We start from the raw sequence: 25,961 nt of genomic DNA on the forward strand, positions 1-25,961 counted from the left end.
ACGTGGCTATTAGAATGTGCTGTAGGCAAGATCTGAAGCATGATCGAGGATCATGGGCTTTTATTTGAGTGTAATTTGTTAAATAGGGCATAGTCATCTCTTAGATATTTGTGCGTGAAATGTAAGAATATATGTTAATGTTATTGCATGTCAATTAACTGAATGAGCTGTATGAGACCATTTTGCTATGAGACTTAGTTTCGGGAATCCATCTTGCCTGTCAATCACATATAGATAAGATTAGTGTGTGAATGGCACATTTTGGCATGGAAACTTTGGGGAGGGAGGGCTACTTTATTTTCAAAACCTTCCTTTTTCTCTGCTCTCTTTCTGACTCTCAAATCTTGCCTACACTAGCCTCTATAACGAGTTTGATTTGATTATTATAATTCTCACAACTTTCTTCAATTTAAGTAGACTCAGAACGATGATTCGACTGCTCAAAGTTTAGGGTACAGCTCCACGCTATAGTTTGCCTCTTGCTGGCAGCATTTCCCCCTGCACTAAACTCTATCCAGCGCTGTGCCGTGCCTCCCTAGCCTTGTCCTTTCACGACACCGGCAGATATTGGTCAACGGTCCAAACACCTGCCTGATTTCGCTCTGGGATGAGTCGGCCATTCAGGCCAAGTTCACAGCTGCACTGGTAAAAACAATAGCTACATAAGCATCTAGCTGGGGTTGATGGGGAAACTCAATTACAGCCAATCTCGGAAGCAATGCGGGCCAAAAATTAAAGACCTCAAAGATCGATATAGGAAGGTAAAGTAAATACACTATGAATAATATAAGGAAACTAATAAACCAGGGTCCAGTGGGGATCGCTCATTAACCGCTATGTGTAAACAGGCTGGGAACACTGAAGATGTGAATGTAAGAAAAAAAAAAAAAAAACGGCAAAATCAGAAGGCGAAAATAAAGAAAAAAAGGACGCATTTTAATCCTTCACGGGCGCCGACACAACTAGCGTTTTCGTCCACTCCCTTTGGTCACTACCTGTCGTAGCAGTTGACGTCGTCCAGCCAGCAGCCCTTCTTCACCACCGTCACCACGCCCGACGTGTTCTTCCAGGTGGCGAAGCAGTGCAGCCGCTTGTCCTGGTCGCCGTAGCAGGGCTCCACGCCGCTGCGGTTGGTGCGCTCCTTCTCCCAGCCGGTGTTGTAGTAGGCGCACTGCTGAGTCTCCGAGCGGCCCAGGATGGCGCCTGGCGAGGGGGGGAGGGGGAGGACGGAGCAGAGGAGGATTTTGGGAGGTAGGTTTTACAAATGTTCAGTATCATCCTTTTAATATCTCATGTATTATACGCTTTTCAATGTTGTGATTCATTGCATATTCATATATTCAATTTCAATCATGAGAATGTTTGCATGACGTTTTATTTTATTTTTTATTTCATTCTCCCACATGCAATCATCAATCAATCATCTTCAGACATGGTTGTAGCAGTAATTTAGTTTCAGCTGACTTTATAGCAACTACACTGCAAAAATTAAAATCTAACTAAGGTTAGAAATCTTAAATATAGGCAAAATTTCTAGTTTTTTGTCTGCCAAGATATTTCTTCCTACCAAGCAAGTTTTGTGTAGGAGCATTTCACTTGTTTTAAGAAGTATTTCTCTTAATAATCTTAATAAGGTATTAAAACTTGTTATTGAGATTGTATTACTGGTTATGAGCAGGTTTATGCTTATAATGAGAATTACCATTATACTAAAGGTGTCACATCAATGCTTAGAAGTATAAAACTGCTTGGTCAAAGTCAGTATTTCTTATTTCAAGCGTTTTATCCTTTTAATCGCTTAACATTTTTAAATAACAGATAACAATTGAATGGAATTCATTTTTTATTGTCAACACACAGCAATTACATATGCCCAGATGAAAAAAAAGTACTTAGTCAAACCGATGCTTTAAAAACATACTATCTGCTCATCCATTATCATGTTAAAGTGAGTGGGCACTGTGCTTAAATCTCATTTAACAAATAAAGGTTAGAACTATATTCATCCAAGACCATTTAGCAATAAACATTACATGACATGGCATGTTTACTAAATATGTAAAATAACCTCAAGGAAAGAACCCATATTGCACAAAGATTCAGTGCAAACACCAAAGCAAATCACATTTTCATCTGCTATTGAAATATTATGCGTCAAACACCATAATTTATGTAAAATTGCAAGACAGCATTAAAAGCTTTCAACAATCTAGGAACAAGTTAGTAATTTGAACTACTGTGCAATTCAATTACATCCTCAACATAGTATTTTATTTGTACATAAGTTTGGCTCTGGCTGCTGATTGTGTAATAAGAGGTAGAATCAACCAGCCTTTCAGCATCAGCTAATTCAGTGGCCTGTGCAAGGTGTGGGACTTCAACTTGATAAGCCATGACATTTCTATCAAAGCATGTAGTTTGAAATGGTTGATATTCCAAACAATAAAGCCTAGAATCAACAAGATATATGTTTTTGACCAGTCCAAATTCTGGCATATTACCATTCAATACTTTAGCAAGGATCATGGACTTCTCAGTTATGTATTTATTACCATTTATCACAAGCCACTTAACTGATACAGCATTTTTCACTTCAATGACACCTAGGAAGTCTCTCAATTTTCCTGTTAAATATTGTAGATCTTTAACCTCAGATACAGGTCCCATCTCCTTTTCACTTGAGAAAAGTGGGTGCATGGAAGGCTCAACATTTTGGCAGCTTTCATATATTTGGTTCTGATTAATCAAAGATTTGCATACATTTTTTAGATTTAGGTTGGAAGCCCATTGTTTAAATAAACAGTGTTTGGATTCGAACCGCATACACATATGTCTGACCATTGGACCCAATAATTGTATCTGCGATGGCAAATGTATCATATAATGCTGTTTAGGTGTAACATTGTGGTCTGGGAAAAGCTCCTTCCAATGCTTCAAATGATTTTCAATTAGCAACTTCAATGTAGACACAGTTGCAATGGAAAGAACAGGGGCAAACACTATTTGCACAATCTCTAATAACTGAATTATCAGTTGCACATATGCATTGTCTTCCAAACTCTCTAAAACAAATGGCAATATCCTTAGCAGGACAAGCATTTGCCCAGATGACTGTTTTAGTTTACCATCATTTGACATAAGTGTGCTAAGGGAAATTGGGGATGGCCTATCTCTAACATCTAGCGGGGAATAAGGGAAACCAAGAATAGCAGAATTTACTGAGTCCAGAGTTATCTGTCCTGACTGAATAAGATGATTCAAAACATTTTTGATTTCCAGTGGAGCTATCCCTTCTAGAATCACATGCATAATGTCTTGTGGGGTTTGCTGTACAATATCAAAGGATGGGAATTCAACTAACTTACTCCTTCGATTGATACCGTATGTTGTTCTCAGGCTGTTGCGAAGCAGGTCTGTGGTTGCCATTTCTATTTCATCACACTGTCTGACATGCTTCTCCAATGTCCTTTTAGTGTATGTATCCTCATTGAATTGTGACTGCATGTCCTCAAAAGAACACTCACAGTGTCTGCATTTACTGAATGCAAAGCCCACACCCTCTTTGAACCCTGCTAATTCATGCTGTGCCAGGGTATCGCCACAGAGAGTGACCATAGCACCATATATTGTTTTCTCTCCATTAACAGTTTCCATTGTAACACCATTGTACAATGCAACCATGTCTTCTTTAATTCTATTCAGTATTACATCTACACCAGATTTGCGGAGGTCTGCTGATCTAGCCATTGCAAGTAGTCTGATAGAAGCCATCTTAGACCTGTACTTTGGATCTATATTTCCCAGAGTGTAGTATACCATTAACAACTTGTTTTTTGATGCAAAGGATCCCAGTGGGTTACAGATCTCTATTTCATCTGTGTACAGAACAATCTGCAGTGCATTTGGTTTGTTTGAAAATAAGGGATGTGATTTTAGAAGAGCACCATCAACAATGTCATGAAAAAAACCTTCCCTGCACCTTTGGGGTCCCTTTTCAATCATAGTCAAAAAAAAAGATAACGCATCTCCAAAGCATCTTGAAATTTACTGAGAGCAAACAATGAGGTAAGGTTGCAAATGAAGATCACGAAAACGGCGGGGGAAAGAACGTATCCTCATTGAATTGTGACTGCGGGGGAAAGAACGTAACATGATGGTAACATGAATTTCATGTGGGTTCAGGATATTACCGATGGGAAGGACTGTGATCAAGAGTTTCATGTATACAATAACATCTGCAATTAACATGTGGAATGAAATGTAACGTTATATTTTTGGAATAATTGTATGATATTTGACCCATGACTGCATCATTTAAGCATACTATCAATATTTATAACATTTGACATATTTCAGTCACCCCTCATTATGAAATGGTAGCTTCCATATCAAAGCGCGAAAAAGGTCCGTTACGTAGAAGGTCGGGTGCACGACGGAACTTTCAGCAGATTGCATCGTGGATTTGGAAGGAGACTCAGCAATTCAATTCGTTTTAGCCTACACTATGGACGAAGCGGGCATGGATAAAGTAGCAGCTGAAATACTAAAAGGTATTGTATGTTCGTTTATATCCAAACTTGTCCTCTGGAAGTTAACATTTATTTGAATTGGAACATTGGTCAACACATTCACGTCAACATGCTAATTTAAACGAACAAACTAACTAGCTAGCTAGAACGTATGCCCCTAAATGTCCACTGTAAACTGCTAATAATAGCACAAACGATACTAGTTGACGTAATTAATTGTGTTTTAATGCCAGAAACAGTGTTATGGTGCAAATTATTTTCAATTAGCCTTCGATAATGGACATCTCTGTTTAGCTTAGAGGTAACGTTAGCACTCTCTGGCGCCCTTTCTATTATCAACCTCTAACGTTGACGTTATCACTTTTAAAAATATACTGTTAACGTTACTGTGAACTAGTGAAACTAATTTCGGTGACATTTTCTAACGTTAGTATGATTGGGATATCTGTGTTTTAAGTTTTCAAGGTTCAGTGGCTGTTCTGAAATTAAGGTAACCTGTCTTTGTAAAGACGCAGACTTTCCTCCCCCCTACTAATATTTAATGATTTAAAGTAAAGTAAGAATAAAGTAAGATGTATTTGTTTGTTGATTTCTCCGGTAGCTATTATAGTTATATAATACATATTACATGCAGTTTGCCAGGTTCTTATTTTCAGTTGGTCAAAATAAAGAATCTTTAGGGCTAATTCAGACTGAGTGCATGGCATGAGCGTGTCAGCTGCGTGGCGTGTCAGTTTTTTTCCGGTGTCGTGCCAAAAAGTGATAATTTGCCAGAATCTGATTTGTGGCCGCGGGAGCGCGCACAACGGGCTGCTGTGCGCGCTCCCGCGGTCACAAATCAGATTCTGGCCGACGATCACTTTTTGGCACGACACCGGCTCCCATGTTAGCAGGTTTGAGTGTTTGCACGCTGCCTGCGTGATACGCGCAACAAAAACATGTGCATGCTAGAAATGGGACAGTTTGCCTACTTTTCACGCAACACGCAAGGCGTTTTAAAAACAGTTTAACAATATTCATATGACATATTTTCTCAATGGACAACGTATTAGCAAATTCATTGACAAATATTTAATGTGTGGCAATATTTGTTTTTCAGCTGCTAATATAAGCAAAGATATGCTGCCAAGCCTCACAAAGGAGGACTTGCGTGACCTTTTTCCTGGTCTAGAACACTTCCTGAGAAGGAGAACCATTTGGAGACTCAGTCATGATGAAAATGAGGTAATGATAGATTTCAGCAGATTTCAGATTTCTTGTTTGGTGGCTGTCAGGCTGTCAGTCAGCTCCTTGTTTTTATAATTACCAATAAATACGTGTATCTTTTATACAGGGTCAAGAATCAGAGCTGCATAGACCAGGAAGCAGTGAATTCAGCCCCACCCACCCACCTCCTCTTCCCCAACATCCATTTCCTTCCTCTTTGTCTTCCTCCAACCCTCTCCCCTCTCCATCCCCCATTTCTTCTCCATCCTCCCTCCCCTCTCCAAGCCCAAGACCCCAACATGGCAGAACGGTACAACTTGTCAGCCCAACGTATGTCATATACACAGACACAGAATTAGAGCTTGCAAGGAGTGCCTTCTTTGACCAACAGCGTGCTGGAAAAGAGGGAGACTTTAGCCTGTCCAAAGATCTTCGTTGCAGATTAATAAGAAATACCATCACGAGCATGATTGCAATCAAAAGAGCAACAGAGGATGATTTTAAATATCCATGCAACCGGGAGCTCATATTTATGGCAAAGCGCCTCGTGGACTACTACCCAATGCTTCGGGACCAATCTGCCAAGAGTGGGGCTGAGTGGGTAAGACACTATTCATCAGTCGTGTCTGCTTGTACGCCTTCATTACTGTATACGATTTTATTTAATGTTATTTATTACACAACCTGTTCTGTGTCTGTCTTGTCAGGAATATCTGAAGAAACAGCTCCTAAAAAGAGTCCAAAATGTTTCAACTCCTAAAAAGCAGCAGGGAGCAACTCCTTTGCGAAAGAAGGCACGGAGACTTAGCTTTCAGTCCAGACAGGAGACGTCCACTGATGAGACTGATGACTCCACCACCTCTACTGTGATCTTGGAGAGATCACCACCACGCTGTAGCACTCCACAGATTGAACAATCGTATGGTAAGTGCACAAATTGAAATGGTGGATATTTTTTTCAGTATTAATGGAGCTTCTATTATTACTTTGAACAAGGACAATTCCATGTCTAAGTAAATTCAGCAATGTTATCATGCAATTTCAAACCTTTTTTGTTCTGGCTTATTCATCTATTAGTGTCCTTTTTTAAAGGAACACGCCACCGTTTTATAAAATTGGGATATTCACCGTCTCCCCTAGAGGTAAATAAGTGGGCAAACGCATTTGTCTCAGTGCATGCAATGTCATAGTCTGGCAGCGCACCTGCTAGGTTAGCTTAGCTTAGCATAGTGAATGGAATCCTTTGTAGCCAGATAGTATGTCATGAGTAAAAGTGAGCCTCTGTCTTCACAACCAGTACAAATGGCAATGTAGATTAAGACGAGGTGATCTCCTAGGCACGTATTGACTTCGCCTCGTCTAAATTTGCATAAGCTAACCTAGCGGGGGCGCTGCCGCACTACAACAATGCATGCACGGAGACAAAAATGTTTTTGTTCACTTATCTAACTCTAGGGGAGATGGCGAATAATCCAATTTTATAAAATGGTGACGTGTGTATTTGCGTGTTAATGGCCCAGTTAACCTGTAATGTCTGAAATGGAAATTATGGTCTTAACAATCTTAACATGCTGCCATCGGCAGCATGTTTTGAGTCATATTAGCTTGAACTGTCATGGGATTCTGGAAGTAGAATATTAAATAGGCTGTTTAGAAAAAATCCTGAATGCTCTAGCTCCCTCTAAAGCCTGTAATCAGCCTGTAATCGTGCTTGCAAAAATCGAGAGCTCCTGGTTTTGTTTAACCAACCAGGGGGGAGGAATTGCTACCCGTCAATCACAGCTTGTGCACACGCTGCTATCGAGCCTGCCCCCCATTCATGCGCACGAAAGTTCTCCGTGTGTGAAATTTTGAAGGCCTGCCGACGGCAGCTTTAATGTTTGTTATGGCTATGTTTAAATGTTAATTGATGAAGTTTGTTTTTCTAGCATCAGACACTTCGGACAGCCTGCAGTATCAGGCAAGACATTATAAAACTCTGCAGGACATGTATAAAACCAAGGCCAGGCCAAACAAGAAGGATGTTGCCCAGCTCCTAGACCTTGAATTCCAGTCAAGACGCGCCTTCATTGACTCCGATGTGACTAAGGAGCAGGACAGGCCTGTCAAGATCCTTGAGGCGTATCCCTGCTTTGGAGAATTGGACCATGTAAGCATATGTATTCATTTTATGCAGCCCTCTGCTTCCTAAGCCTAGGAATTACAACACTCGCTAACCACCACCAATGTGTAGCACCCACCTGGGTGATGCGGCAACCATTATGTTCCAAAACACTCACCACACACCAGCTTGAGGTGGAGAGTGAGGATCTGAATGAGTCAATTAGAGTGAGGGGATGATTAGGGGGCCAGGTTGGGAATTTAGCCAGGACACTGGGGAACCCCCTACTCTTTGCAATAAGTGCCATGGGATCTTTAATGACCACAGTGAGTCGTGACCTCGGTTTAATGTCTCATCCGAAGGTTAAAGTTTAACTCTGTTAGATTTGAATTGTAATGTAAATTTTTACATCTCTTCTCTATCTTTTGTCTCCCTGTGTGTTAGCTAATGGATGAACTCCTGCGGATCCTCGATCAAGGGAACCCCCACTTCCTACCTGAACTAAATACCCGGCGGGCGACCTTTTTTGAGAGGGCACAGTTTTATGGCGTTTTCAAGAAGGTCATGAGGCCTCCACTGTTGGACAAAGGTTATTACAGAACATAACAATTGAGAATCCCACAGAAGTATTAATGTTTGTTTAATAACTGGCTGCAGAAAAACTACTTTTTTAAAAATTACTTTTTTGTCTTGTCTTTTAACAGCACAACAGTCAATCGCCCTGATGAAGGCATTGCCAGACTTATTTCCATCACCTGTGGCTCCACCCAAGAAGTTGGGACATGCAAGTGAGGTTTTGCTTCACATCCTTAAGGTAAGAAAATGTATATGCATAAGAATTTTCACATTTACTTGACCATACAATACAAAAAGTGCATTGTGGTATTTATTTTTCTTTTTGTGTTTGTCAGCCTACAGAAGACCCCAACACCTTTCTACGAGCAAGACCACTCTCCAGCCCGGTCGTTGTTGTCAGTGAAACTAACTGCATACTATCTATTGGAACCACGCCTGTGTTGACTTTCCCAAAAGAGGATATCGATGCTAGCGTAATGTATCTCATGGCATGCTATTACATCTTTCACCTTACATATCCCAAGTGCGTTGCCACACTCATGTCTGTGCTGCAGACAGAGGTTCTCCTGGATGCCATCCACGACCAGGACATGACTTCCTCATATAGGAAGGCTATAGGCGAGTGGAAGCAATTCTTAGCTTAAAGTGGAAATGAGAGTGGATAATCTTGTTTTGGTTTGTTTTGAGGCTGTGGCTTTTTTTTTTTTTTGCCTTACGTGTTTTTTACTTTTTAGTTTGCTGTTAAGTTCAGCTGCATGACCTTCCCAAAAGAGGATATTGATGTTCGCACAATGTAAAATGGCATGCATTATCTTTCACCTTAGATATCCTAAGTGTGCACACTTCTGTCTGCGCAAGTTCTCTTGGATACTATCCACAGCCAGGACATGACTTCCTCATGTAGATAGATGCATGTTTTTCACTTTTTAGTTTGCTCTTTAAAAAATCTTCATTGAAGATCATGCGCCGAGCTGGAGTGTTTATTTGGAAAAATCCGATGAGTTTTTACATATCTCCATTTCAAGTCAAAGAGTACTGTCAGTACGGAAAAAAACTTTGGTTTTACCTAGCTCAGCCAGCAGCTAACGCAGACAGGCAGCTACAGTGCTAAACTCTGGGGGCATGTACATGGAGGCTGCCATGCCCCCAGAGTGAGGAGCTGTAGCTGCCTGTCTGTGTTAGCTGCTGGCTGATGCAACTCGAGCTAGGTAAGACCAAACAGTTTTTTGTTTTTTTTGTATTGACAGTACTCTGTGACTTGAAATGGAGATCTATGTAAAAACTCGTCGGATTTCTCCAATAAAACACTCCAGCTCGGCACATGATCTTCAAACGTATTATTACAGGAAAAATCAGACGAGTTTTCATATAGTTCTCCGTTTTGAGGTCAAGGAGTACTGTCGGTACGAAAGCCCCCCAAAAACAATCGGTTTTACCTAGCAAGAGTTGCATGTACATGGAGGCTGCCATGCCCCCAGAGTGAAGAGCTGTAGCTGCCTGTCTGTGTTAGCTGCTGGCTGATGCAACTCTTGCTAGGTAAAACCGATTGTTTTTGGGGGGCTTTCGTACCGACAGTACTCCTTGACCTCAAAACGGTGAACTATATGAAAAATCGTCTGATTTTTCCTGTAATAGTAAGTTCAGGCTTTTACTGTTTCTACTGTAAAGGAAAAGTTGTACTTGAAAGGCAATAAAGACTTTGAAAAAAAATTTAGATTCATGTATTTGTTTAACTAAGTACCAAGCCTGATAAATGTTTTTTCTCCCTTAAGTGTTAGGGAATTTACTCTTATTTAAAGAATTTTACAGTAGCATTGGATACTAAATTTAAGTGATTTTGTTCTACATACTAGAATAAATAATTCTTAAATTGTTCTCATTATCTAGACGAATATACTTGATTGCAGTGTATCTTGCCTAACATAAGTTCTTGTTTGGAGCTGATAATACTAGCATATGTTGAATAAAAGGTATATTTTCCTATATATCAAGAAAACTATTCTTAAATTTGGTTTGCTTATCTAGACAAATGTACTTGTTTGAAGTTTGGCTGTACTGACTTTAAGATATATTTACTTGCATGAAACCTTATTTGAAGATGATGGCACTAGCATATGCTGATTTTAAGCACATTGTCCTACATATTGAGAAAATAATTCTTAAATATTTTCCTTGAACCAATACAAATCTACTTGTTATTAGTCTAAACACACTAGTTTTAAGATATCCCTGGGGTTTTTAAGGCTAGATATATTCACTTGTTTTTAAAAATCTTGTTAAGTCAAATCTTCCTGTTCTGTTGGCAGATAATTTTGCTTATTTTAAGTAATATATTCCTCATTTTATTACTTTTTTTTCTTATTTTTTAAAGCCGACTTTTTGCAGTGTAATTCACACCCCGGGCAAAGATATGATATTTCCCTTCAACCCTGAACAGCAGACGATTATCCTCGTTAAGATCCCCATTATCATCTGCAATATGTACATGACGTGTACGTTCTACGTGCAAGGTTAAGTGAGCACCAGTGCCCAAACAGTCTTAACAAAGATTGCAATGATTGTGAACAGCGCACAATGATGTCATGCGGCCATACTGTTATCAGGTGTAAGAGATGGATCGGGATGGTGGCTATAGATCACCAAATATGAATATAATCCCACAAGTTTCTGCATAGAATCACAGCCCGGCAAACAACCTCCCCCTCCCTCCGACACACTCACACTTTAGGTGTACTATTGTGGGTAAGAGAGTAACTGTGTGCCTTTGCAGGTGTGCAAATAGAGACCAGCCACTGCAAGCAGAGCTGCCAAAGACACAAATCAATCACTGGCCCCCAGCAAGTGCAGGCTGCAGCCCGCACTCTGCTGCTGCATTTCTGTATGCCCAGGGATGGACCTCAGCTTTAGAAAGAGCCTTGCATAAGCAGGACCACAGATGTTTCAAGGAGAGGTGACAAATATCAGACCGGCTTTTAGATTTCAACATAAAGGCGAGTTGTGTTATCGATTGAGAGTTAAGCCAGACACATTCCACTACTTACTTATTAAATCAGATGCTTTTATCCACAGTTTACACAAAATTAACTTCAAGGGAATTCACATAGGTCATTAAAGGAGAATTCTGGTATGTTGGACATTGAGCCCCCTTTTTCTGGGTTGTCTAGTATGAAGTAGAGCAAATTTAGACTATTGGTCCTGTCTCGGGTATTTGGCTCATTTATAATTGCCCCTTCCTGCTTCAGAATGGCTGGCTACACGCATTCACAAACCTGTCCTTAAAACCACCCTAAACTTTAATTTTCAGAAATGTGCAACTCACCGAGTGGTTAGTGGTGTTCGTTGATGTTCCAAATCAAGTACTGTAGCGAAATAAAGTGTGTGTCATGTTTTATTTGGCATTTTGTAAATCCCATGGATTTCTGTTGGAAGACTCGCTGCTTGTTGACCGGAAACGGAAAGGGGGGCTGTACCTTTAAACGTACCTTTAAACGTATATGGAAGAACGACGAGACACAAGCCAAAGCGGTACATAACAAAAGAAAAATAGGTGTCACTCTGGATTAAACAAGAAGAACATAACATTAAAAAAATGAGCCCTTCTACATTGAGTTTTGAGATTCAATTATATTCTTTATATTTGAAATGACCAATTTATAGACAAGGCATAGACAAGGCCTGAAAACACAAACAAATAAACGATTAGTCTATTCGCAAGCATTCAGTGATCTCCATATGAATCACGAGTGAATTCTTATCAGATAGTGATTAATACTCTATCGACACAATTTTGCCACACGAACATCAAGTCACGATTACTCGCACTGGACATGATTCACCGTGATCCACCGGCTAAAGACTGGAAACAATGCGCTGCCTTTCCCAGCGCAGACGGAACCGTGCAACAAGGGCCGACCTGTAGCTCCTAATGAAGTGGCCTTTTCCAGGGCTCGGAACACACGGAGAGAGTAAACAGCTCGTTTGTCACAGCGCTGTGATCATTGTGTTTCCGCCAGAAGCACAGATTGGCGTGTGACAGCTTGTTTTAAGGATTGAATTATCATCTCCAATATCCGAAACCAGAGATCAAAAGGGTTGGTGGCAAAGTGTAATTTTCTTTGGCCGCCCCCTGTTTACATTTTTTGTGTGGGAATATCCACAAATATCGCGGAGAAACTCTTTTAAACTGATGATATTTGAACAGCACAGCACAAACAGGTCAAGCCTCAAGTGATGCAGTAATTTCCAGCCAAATGTGGTTTACACAAAACAGAACAACGCAACAGCCATTTATTTCAACAAAGTGCCCTCATAAGAAGGCAGCAGAAGCATGAGAGGAGCAAATTTTTCAAAGAACAAAGAGGGCAAACCCCTTTTGTTGTGGCCCACTGAGAGTGGCGTTAGCAGCCGTCAGTGCCAAGAGTACACTGACCCAGACGAGCTGATGAAATCCTCTGTTTTGATTAGTAATGCAACTTCATACTAGGAAACCTCTAAACCACATCATCAAGCTGTGAGCTGTCAAATATGCCTCGCCTCGTCTGTACTCATGGGGCCCAAAGTAACTTTGAGAATGCTCTTATACCTGCCAACTGGTCAAATATATCCTCCGTTGCCCCGGGGGGGCAGGTGTTTATTTTGGACCCTGTCTGTAGTACCACAGCAACAAGATCTTTGTACAGTGTCAACTTTTTGAGTTAAACATAAATCATACATTATATTTGAAGTCACGACACGTATTGGCCATAAATGGGAGTATACTAGATTATTTCCAGTTTTAGAATATCATCCATATATCAGTTGTTCATATTCATTGATGAACATGCAATCTATTCTGCATCTATTCCACCTCCAACTTCCTCTTTGTAAACTTTTGAATTCAAGTATAAGGCATCATTAACGGTAATGGATGTTATCAAATATCAATAAAACAAACTACAATATATTCCGTTCCACAAAAAATACAAGTAAGGTGGAAAATACCTGTCTCTCTATCAATGGCCATGTCATTGAAAGAGTAATATCAACTAGGTTTTTGGGTGTAGAACTCGATGAATTTATCAATTTTAAAAGACACATTCATCAATTATTAAATAAACTTTCCAAATATGTTGGACTTTTTTTCCAAATAAGACATTTCCTCCCACTTTCAACGCTCCTTACACTGTATAAGTCTCTGTTTGAACCCCACATCACCTACTGCAATATCATCTGGTGCAATACATATCCTAGTCATCTTTTAAAGTTACAGTCCCTTCAGAAAAAGATTATACGTGCAATATCCTGGTCAAAATTCAATGCTCCAACTGCCTCACTGTTCCACTCATATGGTCTCCTCAAGCTTCCTGAAATCAACACCTATCACAACGCATGCACAATGTACCAGGTGGTAAATAATATGAACACCCGCCTATGTGAGCTTGTACCTATCTCTCGTCCACTGCACACACACTATACCAGGAAAAAACATTTGATAACTGGCAAAGTAAGAAAACTGAAGAGCACTAGCCTGAGTATTGTTTCCAGGGGACGACAGATATGGAATAAGCTTGAAGGCTTCATAAAAATGTCCCAGTCCTTCTTGGCTTTATAAAAAAAATCGAATACAGAAGCTGTTATCCACCTACATATGACGGTGGTGGAATGTATTGTTACAACCTAGTGTTGTCAGTGTGTCTGCGAGATGTATGTGTCGTGTTCTCTGTGGAAGTTTGTGCCTGGGATGAAGCTATGGATGTGAGTTTGTGTGTGTGTGTGTGTGTGTGTGTGTGTGTGTGTTGGGGGGGGGGTCACGGGTCCCCGCTACAAGCATTTCTTGCTTCTTAGGGATCGCCTTTTCATGCTGCCATCTATGTTGTTGTTAATGCGTGTTGGATGTATGTATTATGTTTGTGCTCTTGAATTGTCCGGCACCTTAGCATGAAGAAACTAAACTATGTGCTTCAAGGGCAGCTAATATGTTCCATGTGCATTTTTATCAACAATTTGCCTAATTTGATAACGGCATATCCCAATTCCAAACATCTCACCTCGAAACACACAAACACATGTGGACATATCTATTTAGAAGTGCAACCCAGTGTCTGCCTTGCGGGCTATCGTGGGGCCAATTACCTTTCAAGAAGCACCTTTAGCCCGCTTGCCAGTTAGCAGTCTGCTGGGAAGCCATTGCTAAAGGCATTGCCCGGAGACAAGGTTAGCATTCAACGAGACGGTAGCATGGATGGCGTGTGCCCAGGCTAACGTTAAGCTCATGGATAGCATGAAAACAACGTTTATCTTGGCGAATAATCTATATTTCCCAAAAGGATGGAAACATTACTGGTAAATGACCAATAGACTGCAACCGTTTTTTTTAACTGGAAATATAATTAACTTGACGTGTGCCGGGTTGAGCAATGTTCTCTTGGAGCCTGTGCCGCTTACTTTTACCTATTGGCCTTTCGGCTAAGTGGGATCGGTCATGGACCAAAAAAGACCCACCAGATTATCCCCTGGTCCATTCACACTCGTATTTCTGGCAACATTAGTTGTGGAACCGGGGAGATAGACACAGAACAGGATAGACAGCGTTATGGAATTAATATGCACCACGAGTAGATAGATAACAAGAGGGCAGGTACAATGAAATAGACGTCATGCAGGAATCAAGGTCAATAAGAATAATATAGTATTCAAAATATAGTATTCAAAAATATATTTGTATTTTATTTTTTTGGAAAAATACAGCCATGCTATATTCGCCCTCCGTATGCTTTGGCTCGTTAGAGCAGTTTGGGCTTCAAAAGCAATCACAATCAGAACTTTGCACGGGAGAATGCAAGCTGAAAACCAAAAAAATTAAAACGAAGCTCTCTGAAATCATATCGATGTCGGTAGGGAGTTGATGCAATTACTTTTCCGTGAAGAATTGAAGAAGGTTAGAGTAGGTAGGTAGTAGTAGTTAGGCAGGTAGATTAGGTTGAGGAGTATGAGCCAATTATTTATATGTCAAACAACATTTGTCACGTTGTTGTTATTTAGAAAATATTAGCCACCAACTCAAATTCTGCTGCATCATCAGTTCAGCTTTGACACCAGAAATACGTGTGGGTATCGCTTACGTTGAAAGTGCAGACACCTCATTTTGATTCTAAACCCCTAACATGCGGCTTTCTTTTTCTCTGTGACGAGAGCAAATTGAGCTGGAGATGGATAAGCCTACTGATAAAGAGAGCGATGACGTGCAGGTTTCATAGACTGATTCATGCAGCTAGAGCTGGCCACAATATGCCCTGAAATGTATTGCTCATTCAAAAATGTTCCATCTTTAACTCAACTTTGTACATATACTCTACATTTTCAGCCTTAAAACACGTTGAAGTAAATACTGTGGGTTCACTGTGGTATACTGTACCCACAATATAGTACAATATATTCCCCAGAATCCCTCAGTGAAGTATATACACTACAGAATTGGATAGTCATGAACACTTCAGTGATACTTGGGTTGGGATGTTGTAGCCTGAATCCCTCTCATACCTACCATACCTCAGCTCATCACCCTTAAATTACCATACGCCCTGATGCAACAAGCCTGTAATGAACTGTAAGAAATGTATGATTTTTTTTCCTTACTGTGCATATACCCCTAAACTCAAACCACAGAATCCAAATCCCTGTGAATCCTCGCTGGTATGCGCCGCAACAAATGGCTGTTTCTCTCCACCTCAATTAGAGCTGGCGTGAGCAGTTGCTGGCAGTGCTGTGGACATTATAAGTTGTTTGGTCTCTGCTTATACCGACCCCTGAAAAGTTTACACAGGCCGCATACCGGGGCCTGAGAGCTCTCACAGCTACAGGCCTGCGGTCCGTCGGGCACACACCGTTGCATTCTCCAGCGAGGAGGGGAAGGGGGAATTTAAATACCGACATAAATTCAATCCACTGGTTTGTTGTCCTACACCCCCCTCCTTGCCCCCCCTCCCCATCCATCCCCTCAGGCCTGAAGTGCTGGGGATGGATTAAGGCGAGTTAGATGGAAGGCCTTGTTTATTACACTACGGTATTAAGCTGCAGGGCAAGGGGGGAAACCAGTGGATTGAATTGACGTCAAAAGTACTACTGTGTGGAGATTTTCTAGCCCAGTGAAATCAGCAAAGTGATGGACAGGAGTTTTCTTCCTCCTCCTTTACAGCTTTGCTCCAATGACCATTTATGTAGGCAACATTGAATCACAAAGCTCAAAAGCACAAAACTTCTGCAATACAGACCATACCTAAAAGGATTTAAGCATGGGCTGTATTGTAGAAGTTGTGTGCTGATGATCTTCGGACCGGTGGCAGACTTTTTCTGACTTTTTAAATTGCCATAAAAAGTACAGTAAAGTCTGTACAGGTGCAAACCTTAATAGACTTGTTGATAGGCAACAGGTGAGTGTGGGGATAGTTGTGAGAGAAGGGGGGAGAGGGGGCTTGGAGGACAATCGAGATAATGTGAAACGAGAGCATGATGGATACACAGCAAATGGATTTTAATCAAGAGATCAAAGCAAAGGGGTATGCTCCCTCTCTAAGCAGCCAGGCAGTCTAGACTGCAACTGTCCCATGCACATAATGCAACATCTGCAGAAGGCATTAATTGCAGTAAAAGGCCTCTTCTGGTCAGCTCTGTGGAGTCCTACACTAAGAAATCTGGCTCTCAAGCAGTCAGTCAGGACACCCATGGGGGAATGGGAAGGCTCAAATTTTCTATGAATAGACATTCATACAATTCTGTTCATTCAGAGACAAGACGATATCAAATGTTGCCTCTCCCCTAAAATTAGGCATTTCAGAAACAGGGATCCCTTTATTTTTGGGAAAATATCTCTTCCTTTTGTATTACGCTTGTAATAAGGCTCCAGGGCAAATGCGGAAGGCTTACAATATTCCTGTCCAATTACGATTTGCATCCCTTTGAAAGTTGAGCAGTCAATTACTTGTTTTGACCAATAAAAATTGTCTTTCTTTCTACGAACTATTCAGTATATTGATATGTTATGTAACCACTTCCAGCATAGAGAAATATTTTTGCAACTTCTTTCTTACAGGACTCAAACATCTCAATAAAACCAGGAATTTTGACATGGTCATTTTAGTTTATTGTTCATGTTCATTTGCTATTAGTTAAACAAGTATATTTACTTCTGCTTCATAAGACACTAACATGAAGACGAGCTAGAGCAATTTCCAAAATAAGCGGCATAAACGGCATCACTGAAGGGTTACGTAAAACCTAGACAGCGCTGTCCACTCTAGCTGGACCCCTGGGCTGAAGCAGTGAGGGAAGCTGTGGACAGTGCACCTTTCATGGGCATGGATTTCACAAAGAGTCGTTCTAAATTCAAAGTTCTGGCATAGGCAGCCCATAATAATAGGTTGAAAACAACACCCTCGTTGCAAGTTGCTGTCAAAGCTTCCTCTCCATACTTGTTATTTACATTGTTTTTTTCTATCCGATCTATCAGTGCCTCTCTAAAGAAATACACAAAAATGAACCAGCTACATGACATAGACTCAGGACATTGGGGTAACATTAAAAGGCATAGAAGGGAGTCATGATTACAATCCTGGTAACACAGAGCCTCCCATGAAAATACTGAGTTGTATTACCATCAGCGTCACATCAACTAACCGTAATATTTAATTTGAAAAAAACGCATCTATAAAGAATGGCATCATCATTTATGTGTGAGAAAAGATTTGAGTGGAGACGTAACTTTACATAACATTGAAAATGTAGGCGTATAATTTTTATTTGGATAGATCCATCAGGTGCACATCTCCGGTGAAGCACCTCCCAATGGTTACTGTGGCACATTTTTCAAGCCAAATTATAAAGTTGACAAGAGACCAAATTGGACACGACGCTGACGGCTACCGTCGAGCTGAGTGTGTCGTAAGAAATGAGAAGGGCTGTGATGCCCCCCTGTTCACCCCGACCAGTGTGACCCCGATCCTTCATAGAAACACCCTTTGGTGTCGAGCAAAATGCTGAGCAACTATTCCCCAACACAGGTTGTCAACTCATCAGCCTCAGGCCAACCTGACCACCATTAGCTGCCTTTGGAAAACAAGGCCAGTGACATTTACATTATGGGCATTTAGCAGACGCTTTTATCCAGAGCGACTTACAATAAGAACATCTGTTAGAAAAAGGAGAAACAATGTATCACTGTTTGTACAGTAAGGATGTTCGTAGAACTAAGTGCCAAGCACCAATAACCGCTAGGTTAACCCACTCCCTGTATACAACAAAGCTAGCTAGGATAAGATGCCAGATGACCTGTGGAGGAATCTCTATCTGCTTTGAGGGTTGCATCCACACTTTTTGAAGGGGTATCACTGTGCCTGCCGTCTCGGTCATGAGAAGGAGCCATCAGCATTGACATGTTGGGTATTTCCAACGGCACCGCTGGGCTACATCTGGAATTAACATATGCACCTTTGCTTTTGAAGCCTGATGCATAATGCAGAGGAAACACATTGGAAGTTAAGAACCGGGATAGCGCAGAGAGCCATCCACTCCTTGGGGACTTCTGCAAATCACTGGCCCATCGCTGGCCGGCGGACTTAGCGGATATTAATTTCTTCCGTCTTGGCCCTTAAAAATAATCGATGATCCACAATTGAGCTACTTCGAAAGAAATAGGTGAAGTGGTTGATTTGGTGTGTGTAAAAGCATCTTGACCTTGAAATGGGACTTTATAGGCGCTCAAGGTGTGTTGAATAGACCATTGTAACACCATCAGTAGCTGTTTGAAAAGTGCTTCAGGTACAAGAGGACAAATCCGGATTTAATTGATGCAGAATTTTTTAAACAAGGATGAATTAAAAAGCATATAATAGTGTATGTTTGAACTGAAGCTACAGTGCCTCAAATATATATATTTAGGGGTTATTAGCCAGTTACACTTCTGAGGTATGTTAATATCACTGTAGGTTAGGTTATTTCTACGTTTGTTAAAGGTCCCATGGCATGCTCATTTATGGATGCTTTAATATAGATATTAGTAGGCCCCAAACACAGTATTTGAAGACGTTCCCAAAATAGAGCCGTGGTGCAGAATTACAGCCACTACGAGCCTGTTGCACATTGAGCTTTCCCCAAATGCGCCGTTTCGGTGTCTGTAGCTTTAATGCAAATGAGGAGGAGAGAGGCGGGTCAAGGAGGAGGGTGGGGGTGTGGCCCTGGGCAGCTTGCAGCCACGGTACCATTCGCTTTGTTTACAGTGGATGTATCGCAATGGCGAGTCGCACACAGCCATTAGCTGTGTTCTGTAAATATTCTATAACACACGGGAGTCCTGGAGCTCTATATCTAAATAATATCATATTATACATAGATATCTATATCATATAATATATATTATCCCGGCCAAAAGCTGTGTGAGCCACCAGATGATATTATGAATCTCAATCTCGTCTCTGGTTCTTCCACGTCCACATCAATCTCAAGTAGACTGAACCACGACATGGGAGGAGAAAGGGATTGTTGCCCGCGATGTTGACCGCGGTTGTCCCCCGCCGGAGCCTCGGCAGCGGTCAGCGCTTAGGCACCACCACCTACTGCATCGCCGAGGCGGTGGTCCCTCGGCAGCGAGAAGCGGGGCTCAAGCGGGAGACATTCGGGGCTTACCATCCCTTTCTCCTCCAGGTCGTGGTTCATGTACTTCAGGGAGTCAAAGCCAAAGTTCCTTTCCCCCAATTCATTCTCAACCATGACTGAGATAACCCCCACTACGAGTCTCGTTGTGGAAATGCCAGAGACGCGAGTCCGACGTGTTATGCGCCATAACACCAACAACAGAACAGTTATCCAAATAACAAAGAAGCGTACAACACTTGCGTTACAGTCCTGGAGCTCTATATCTAAATCATATCATATAATACATAGAGATATCTATATCACATAATACATATGATCACGGCCAAAAGCTGTGTGCGCCTCCAGACGATATTATGAATCAGAAACGATTTCGTCGGGATCTCCAACGTCTCTGGTTCTTCAACTTCCACATCAATCTGAAGTAGACGGAACCGTACGCTGCCTGCTGCTGGCTGCCCGCTGCCCACTGCCAGCTGCCCGGTGCTGGTGCTTCGCGGCGGTGGTGCCTCGCGGAAACCGGCGTCAGAAAGCACGTTGCAGTTCATGTACCTCAGGGAGTCAAAGCCAAAGTTCTTTTCTCCCCAATTCCTTCTCACCCATGGCTGAGACCCCAACTCCAGTCTCGTTGTGGAAATTCAAGAGACGTCAAAGAACCAACGTGTTATGTGCCATAACACCAACAGCAAACACTTGCGTTACAGTAATCACACACACACACACACACACGTGGCACTCGCACGGTCGTGTCTCATTGGCAGGCCAAATTCTCTGGGCGGGCAAGGCAGAGAAAGGGGAGGAGCTTAGATCCTTTATGACGACATAAGGGACCACATTCCAAATCAGTGTGCTTGAGCCTCCATTTTTTCCAAAGGCGAGCAGAACACCTAGTGCTCGTTTTACACCGTACGCAAGTTTTAGCCACTGGGGGACCATAGGCAGGCTAGGGGAACTCATATTTACGTAAGAAAACCTCATAAAGTGAGATTTTCATGCCATGGGACCTTTAATATTCATTACATTGCACTAGTGTACCATTTTACTAGATTTTGCATTACATCATCACTCATCGTCTAGAATGGTTTCATTTTCAGTTGGGCAGGCAGCAGCATTCGGGTGACTTTGAGCCTGTTCTTGTTCTAACACTTAGCCTTATACTCTCACAAGTGTGCTCTGTTCAGAAAGCGTTGTATATAAACTTTATTGAGTCTACTGTCAAAACAAGTTGAATTGTTGCAAGCTTTCGAACAAGCCAAGTCTTCCTTTACACTCAAATAAACTACATAAAATGCCATTCATTTTACAGTTGTATCAGGAGAATATGACTTAAGGAAATTGTATGGACAGAAGTTGCTCCATCTCCATTTTTGTGACCCAGAGAGGAGGGTTTAGTAAACTAGGCCTACTAGGACTGAACTAGGCCTCATGCTACACCAAGCTATGATATACTTCCTGTTCTTTAAAAATTAAGTAGGCTGATGAAAATTGTACTGTATTGGGACAATTAAGTGCTACATTGATGCAAGGGTACATATTTCTATTTTGATTGGCAAATTGGCTCATTCATATACAGTATATAGAAAGAATTCTTAACATCTTCTTGTGTTTGAAGAGCTACAGTTAATGTCGACCTGAGGCCAGTTCTCAAACCAGCGTTTTAGCAGCTCTCCTACATAAAACACATAGAGCAAAGTGATGATTACACTCATCAGCCCTTACCAGCCTCAAAATAATGACAGTTAATGAACCAGTTGAGTGCTTTGTTTCATAATAGCTACATATAATTGAGTAGCACATTACTTGACGAAGCTATTCCACAGCAAAGTGTTAACCGGGACCAACCAATTGACCATTAGCCGTAACAGTGTTTGCATTGAGGCGGTAAGGCCGGAGATTAACAGATTTTACTTTACAGAAAGTTTAAAGTTTTTTTTGTGGCAAATACGTCCACAAACAGCAGCTTTGTGCCCTGGATCAAGGCGTGTGCCTCATTCACTGCTACTGTGACTGCTCAATTGTCAAACCAAGAATTACCACCAAATTAAGTTGTAACGGCAACAAAGTCCCATCAAACAAGAAGAGATAATGGTCATGGTTATGGTGAACTCCCATTAGCTGACAGTAGAAGAAGGCATCTATTTCGGCTAGCTCGCAGTAACACAGTGTGTGTGGTGTGTATTGGGGGCAAAGAACACGCAACTTCCAATGCATGAGGCAAAGTCCCAGCTGAGAAGACGCACAGCAGATGCATGTAGGCTTTAGGGATTTATGGAACTATGATGTTTCCACCAGAATACAATGTCTTTCCATGTCGTGGTTATCCTTGCTTTACATTTGGTTAACTGTGCGTTCCATCGTTAATGGCGATGAGGAACAGTGTGAAACCTGGGATCCAACTAAGGCCACCTCTGATGTACAAAGCACCCGTACTTTAATCCCTTTACATCACCTTTTATTTGGAAGATTCACTTAAACAAACCTTCAGAGGGCTAATTAATGATTTCCATAATGGATACAAGGCCTTTCTTTAAGATCCGCTGGTCATATGAGAACCCCCTATCAACAATGCATTCATATGGCAGAACCTGCTCATTGACCACTAATATCAACAAGTATCAGCCAGCAAATACAGACTATCCTCCAAACAGGAGCAGCACTTTCAGATACACAGACTGAGCCACCTCCACGTGACGCCCCTCGCCGATGCTGCACAGGCGGGGCCGTCCGTTGACATCTTAACAACTGTCATCCAGACAGAGCACGAATCATAGACTCAAACAACTCATTGTGCAATACACTGGGAATTGAAGCGTTATCACTGCTGGCAAATGCCTCACGTTGGAGTGTGCGTGATGCAAACAAATGTATACACTTCGTAAAGTACCTGGACGGACCCAGCCAGCCTCCCTCCCATTTCTTGTGTTGCCGCTTCCCAATACTCTCACACACACACACACACACACACACACACACACACACACACACACACACACACACACACACACACACACACACACACACACACACACACACACACACACACACACACACACACACAGCGGGGGAAAGTGAGACAGTTGTGGGGGGGGCCAAGGCAGAGGGGGGGCCCATGGCAATAAAAAAAAAATATATATATATATATATAGATATATTGAATTATCCACCAGCCCATAGTGTTAGGGGGCTGGTAGGGGGAATTCGTTCGGGGGGGGGGGGCATCAATACCTCTTGTATAGGGGCCCAGGATTTGGTGCAACGGCCCTGCACACACACACACACACACACACACACACACACACACACACACACACACACACACACACACACACACACACACACACACACACACACACACACACACACACACACACACACACGGGGGCGATGTGGTACCCACTACAGATACAGGGCATGTGTCGTGATTATTCAGAGATACCAACTCGTAAACAGTGAAGTTGTACACACATATATCCCACTGCAAAGCAAGCTTAACCAATAACAAACCACACCAACCTGAGGAGCACGAGATGAGGAAAACGGCAAACGCCAGCTTGGCTGCTTCTCCCATCTTCTATTCGAGGTGTACCATCTAATAAAGAAACAGGAGCGGTGTGGCACAAGACCTATTGGATCATAAACCCGTCTGGCACAATAAGCATTGTGATTGTCTTGGCATTTTCTTGCCCAATCAGTGATGGAGGGTGGCCTTTTTCTCAAAGTATCCCGTCAGTAGTCCCGTTGTCCATAATCAATTATTCCAGTGGGAGTCTTTAACCGGATAACAAACAAGCCTGTACACTCTAGTACAATGCATAATTACAATGCAATGTCAAACCCACCGCCGGCCTCTGCCAGGGTCTGCACCGACCCACACTGTCCCGTAACGCCGTTGTTATACACCTGTGTACTGCCAGAGGCTCCGTTATGTGGACCAGAGAGCATCCAACCCGCCTGTCAATCAATCAAGTCAATAACTTATGGGTCAGCTCAAGATTTCGGACCGGAAGATCGACGTGGATATAAAGCAAGAAGACTTCAGCCCAGAAGGTAGAGCGGGTAGACTTGTAAGCGGAAGGTTGCTGGTTCGATCCCCTGCTTGTCCTAGCTGAGTCCCGAGGAGTCCCTGAGCAAGGCACCTCACCCTGACTGCTCCCGAAGAGCTGGCTGTCGCCCTGCGTGGTTGACTCCGCCGTCTGTGTGTTAAGTCTGAATGAATGGTTGTAAGTCGCTTTTGATAAAAGCGTCAGCAAAAAGCACCTAAATGTAAAAAGAAATCCGCCCAACGCATGTTCTGTCCCGCGAGGACTCTGTATTCTTCCAGGGGGATTGAGCTCGCCCCACTCGCGCGGTTGTTTACGGTCGGAGTGGTGTGTATACCCACCACTACGAGCCACAGAGCAGGGAAGCAGCTGAGCGCGCGGCGGAGGAGGGCGGCTTTCACGTGGTCACGGCGTCGACGGTCCGATGGCTCTAGCCAGGTGGACGGCTTTCACGTGGTCACGGCGTCGACGGTCCTACGGCTCGTGCTTTGGGGTTGGAATGTCCTGGAGCACGAGGAGCTGGACGCCCGCGAAGTTCGCGTCGCGAAAACAGCCGAGCGGTCGCCTGTATTTGTGTCGAGTTGTTGTGACTCGCTCCCCGCCATGCCTGGCGCAAAGCAGCTCGACTCTGACTCTGGGAGTGGGAGCTGGGAGCAGGTCGGGATATTTCAAGATGGCGTTACTGGCAGAGGGATTGTTTTTAAAGGGCGCTTCGGTTCGGGTTGCGGTGCGTTCCGCAAGTAAACACCAAGCAATTGAGCAGGATACAGGGAGACGTTATGGTTATTATGTTATGATCATGTAATCTTAACATATGTGCTAGTGCATTTAACATTGGTCACCAATAATCATAAGTTGATAGGCCTACTATGTTACTATAGTAGTTCTACTCAGCAATAATAGTTAGTAAAATAGTAAAATGCAAATGATCTATTTGGTATTAAGTGCATATGATATTGTTTTATTGTATCTGCATTTGATTACCTAGCCTAATCACTCATGTAATATGTGATGAGACTTTACATAAGTTATTTGGATAGGCTTCTGATCGTCTATATTGCATTTAGTTTAACTTTCCCCATAACCCCTTCACTGTGTTGGAGGGGAGACAGACCCACCTGTTTTTATGGGGGGGTTTCATGACCTCTGGCTAGAAGAGCATGCCTTTGAAATAGCCATATCCATAGCATTTAAAGGCTATGGGGAAATGGTTGCCTCAAGTAATAAAGAAACATTCTAAGTGTCAGTTGTAATATTTGTGTAATGCTTTCACTTTAAGGTATTATATAGGTCTGATGAATCTGAAGCTGTTGCAAAAAGGGTAACCCCCCCCCCCCCTTATCCAAGGTACTTCTACAATACATCCATCCAGCGCTCTTACACAAACTCTTTTAGTTGTCCTAAAATGTTCCAAATTACCCACATCTTCATTTTTGACTGAATCCAATCTTCAGATTGTGTTGCTCTTGTCAATGATGAAACGTATCAAACCCATAATAGTTTAACAGAGATTGAAACGTGGCCCAATTCCATGATCATCTAAGTAAATGCACTCTCTCCATTAGCACCGCAATCAGGGGGCCTCTTTGCCGCTGATGGACACTGGATGAGGAATGGTTAGAGCGTTTCAGGGCCCATATGATAAGATTAATAGTTATTGTTCTCTCGCTTGTGCAGGGCCTCACCTTAGAGAACCTGAGAGAGATTGAGAGAGAGTGAATGAGGGGGAGAGAGAGAGAGAGGAGGGAGGGGGAGAAAATGAATCAACCAAATCCAAAGCCTGAAAATGTAACAGATCCTTAAGTCTCTCGTGCCATCGCTCTCTCTTGATTTTAAGTGCAGAAAATCAAAGCACACCGCAGCAGTAGCCAATAATTGCATTCTCAT

General features: G+C 42.2%; 2 protein-coding genes across 3 annotated transcripts in view; one reads left to right on the top strand and one right to left on the bottom strand.

The window, feature by feature from the left end:
* Window positions 1-24,793, bottom strand: part of LOC132456396 (activin receptor type-2A-like) — a 74,919-nt gene extending 50,126 nt beyond the window's left edge. The window contains exons 1-2 of one of the 2 annotated variants that reach the window (XM_060050747.1): window positions 23,548-24,793; window positions 996-1,203 (exon numbers count right to left, since the gene is read on the bottom strand). In XM_060050747.1, the coding sequence (XP_059906730.1) occupies window positions 996-1,203; window positions 23,548-23,602 (263 nt within the window). In that variant the 5' untranslated portion in view covers window positions 23,603-24,793. The remainder of the gene's footprint in view (window positions 1-995; window positions 1,204-23,547) is intronic. The other variant, XM_060050748.1, reaches the window with a different exon arrangement.
* Window positions 5,851-11,319, top strand: LOC132456604 (uncharacterized). Its single transcript, XM_060051017.1, has 7 exons — window positions 5,851-6,336; window positions 6,443-6,659; window positions 7,664-7,884; window positions 8,281-8,425; window positions 8,541-8,650; window positions 8,967-9,030; window positions 11,183-11,319. The coding sequence occupies exons 1-7, from the start codon at window positions 6,202-6,204 to the stop codon at window positions 11,317-11,319; spliced, it is 1,029 nt and encodes a 342-aa protein (XP_059907000.1). The 5' UTR covers window positions 5,851-6,201.
* Window positions 24,794-25,961: the final 1,168 nt, after the last annotated feature.

This window comes from Gadus macrocephalus, chromosome 4 (assembly GCF_031168955.1).
Source record: "Gadus macrocephalus chromosome 4, ASM3116895v1".
Lineage (NCBI taxonomy): Eukaryota > Metazoa > Chordata > Actinopteri > Gadiformes > Gadidae > Gadus > Gadus macrocephalus.

What these genes read in the sequence shown, in the direction of transcription:
- LOC132456604 (XM_060051017.1), top strand. Translation starts at nt 6,202, where the DNA reads ATGATTGCAATCAAAAGAGCAACAGAGGATGATTTTAAATATCCATGC. An exon ending in CCAAGAGTGGGGCTGAGTGG is followed by an intron (nt 6,337 to 6,442) that starts GTAAGACACTAT and finishes CTGTCTTGTCAG; the next exon opens with GAATATCTGAAGAAACAGCT. An exon ending in ACAGATTGAACAATCGTATG is followed by an intron (nt 6,660 to 7,663) that starts GTAAGTGCACAA and finishes TTGTTTTTCTAG; the next exon opens with CATCAGACACTTCGGACAGC.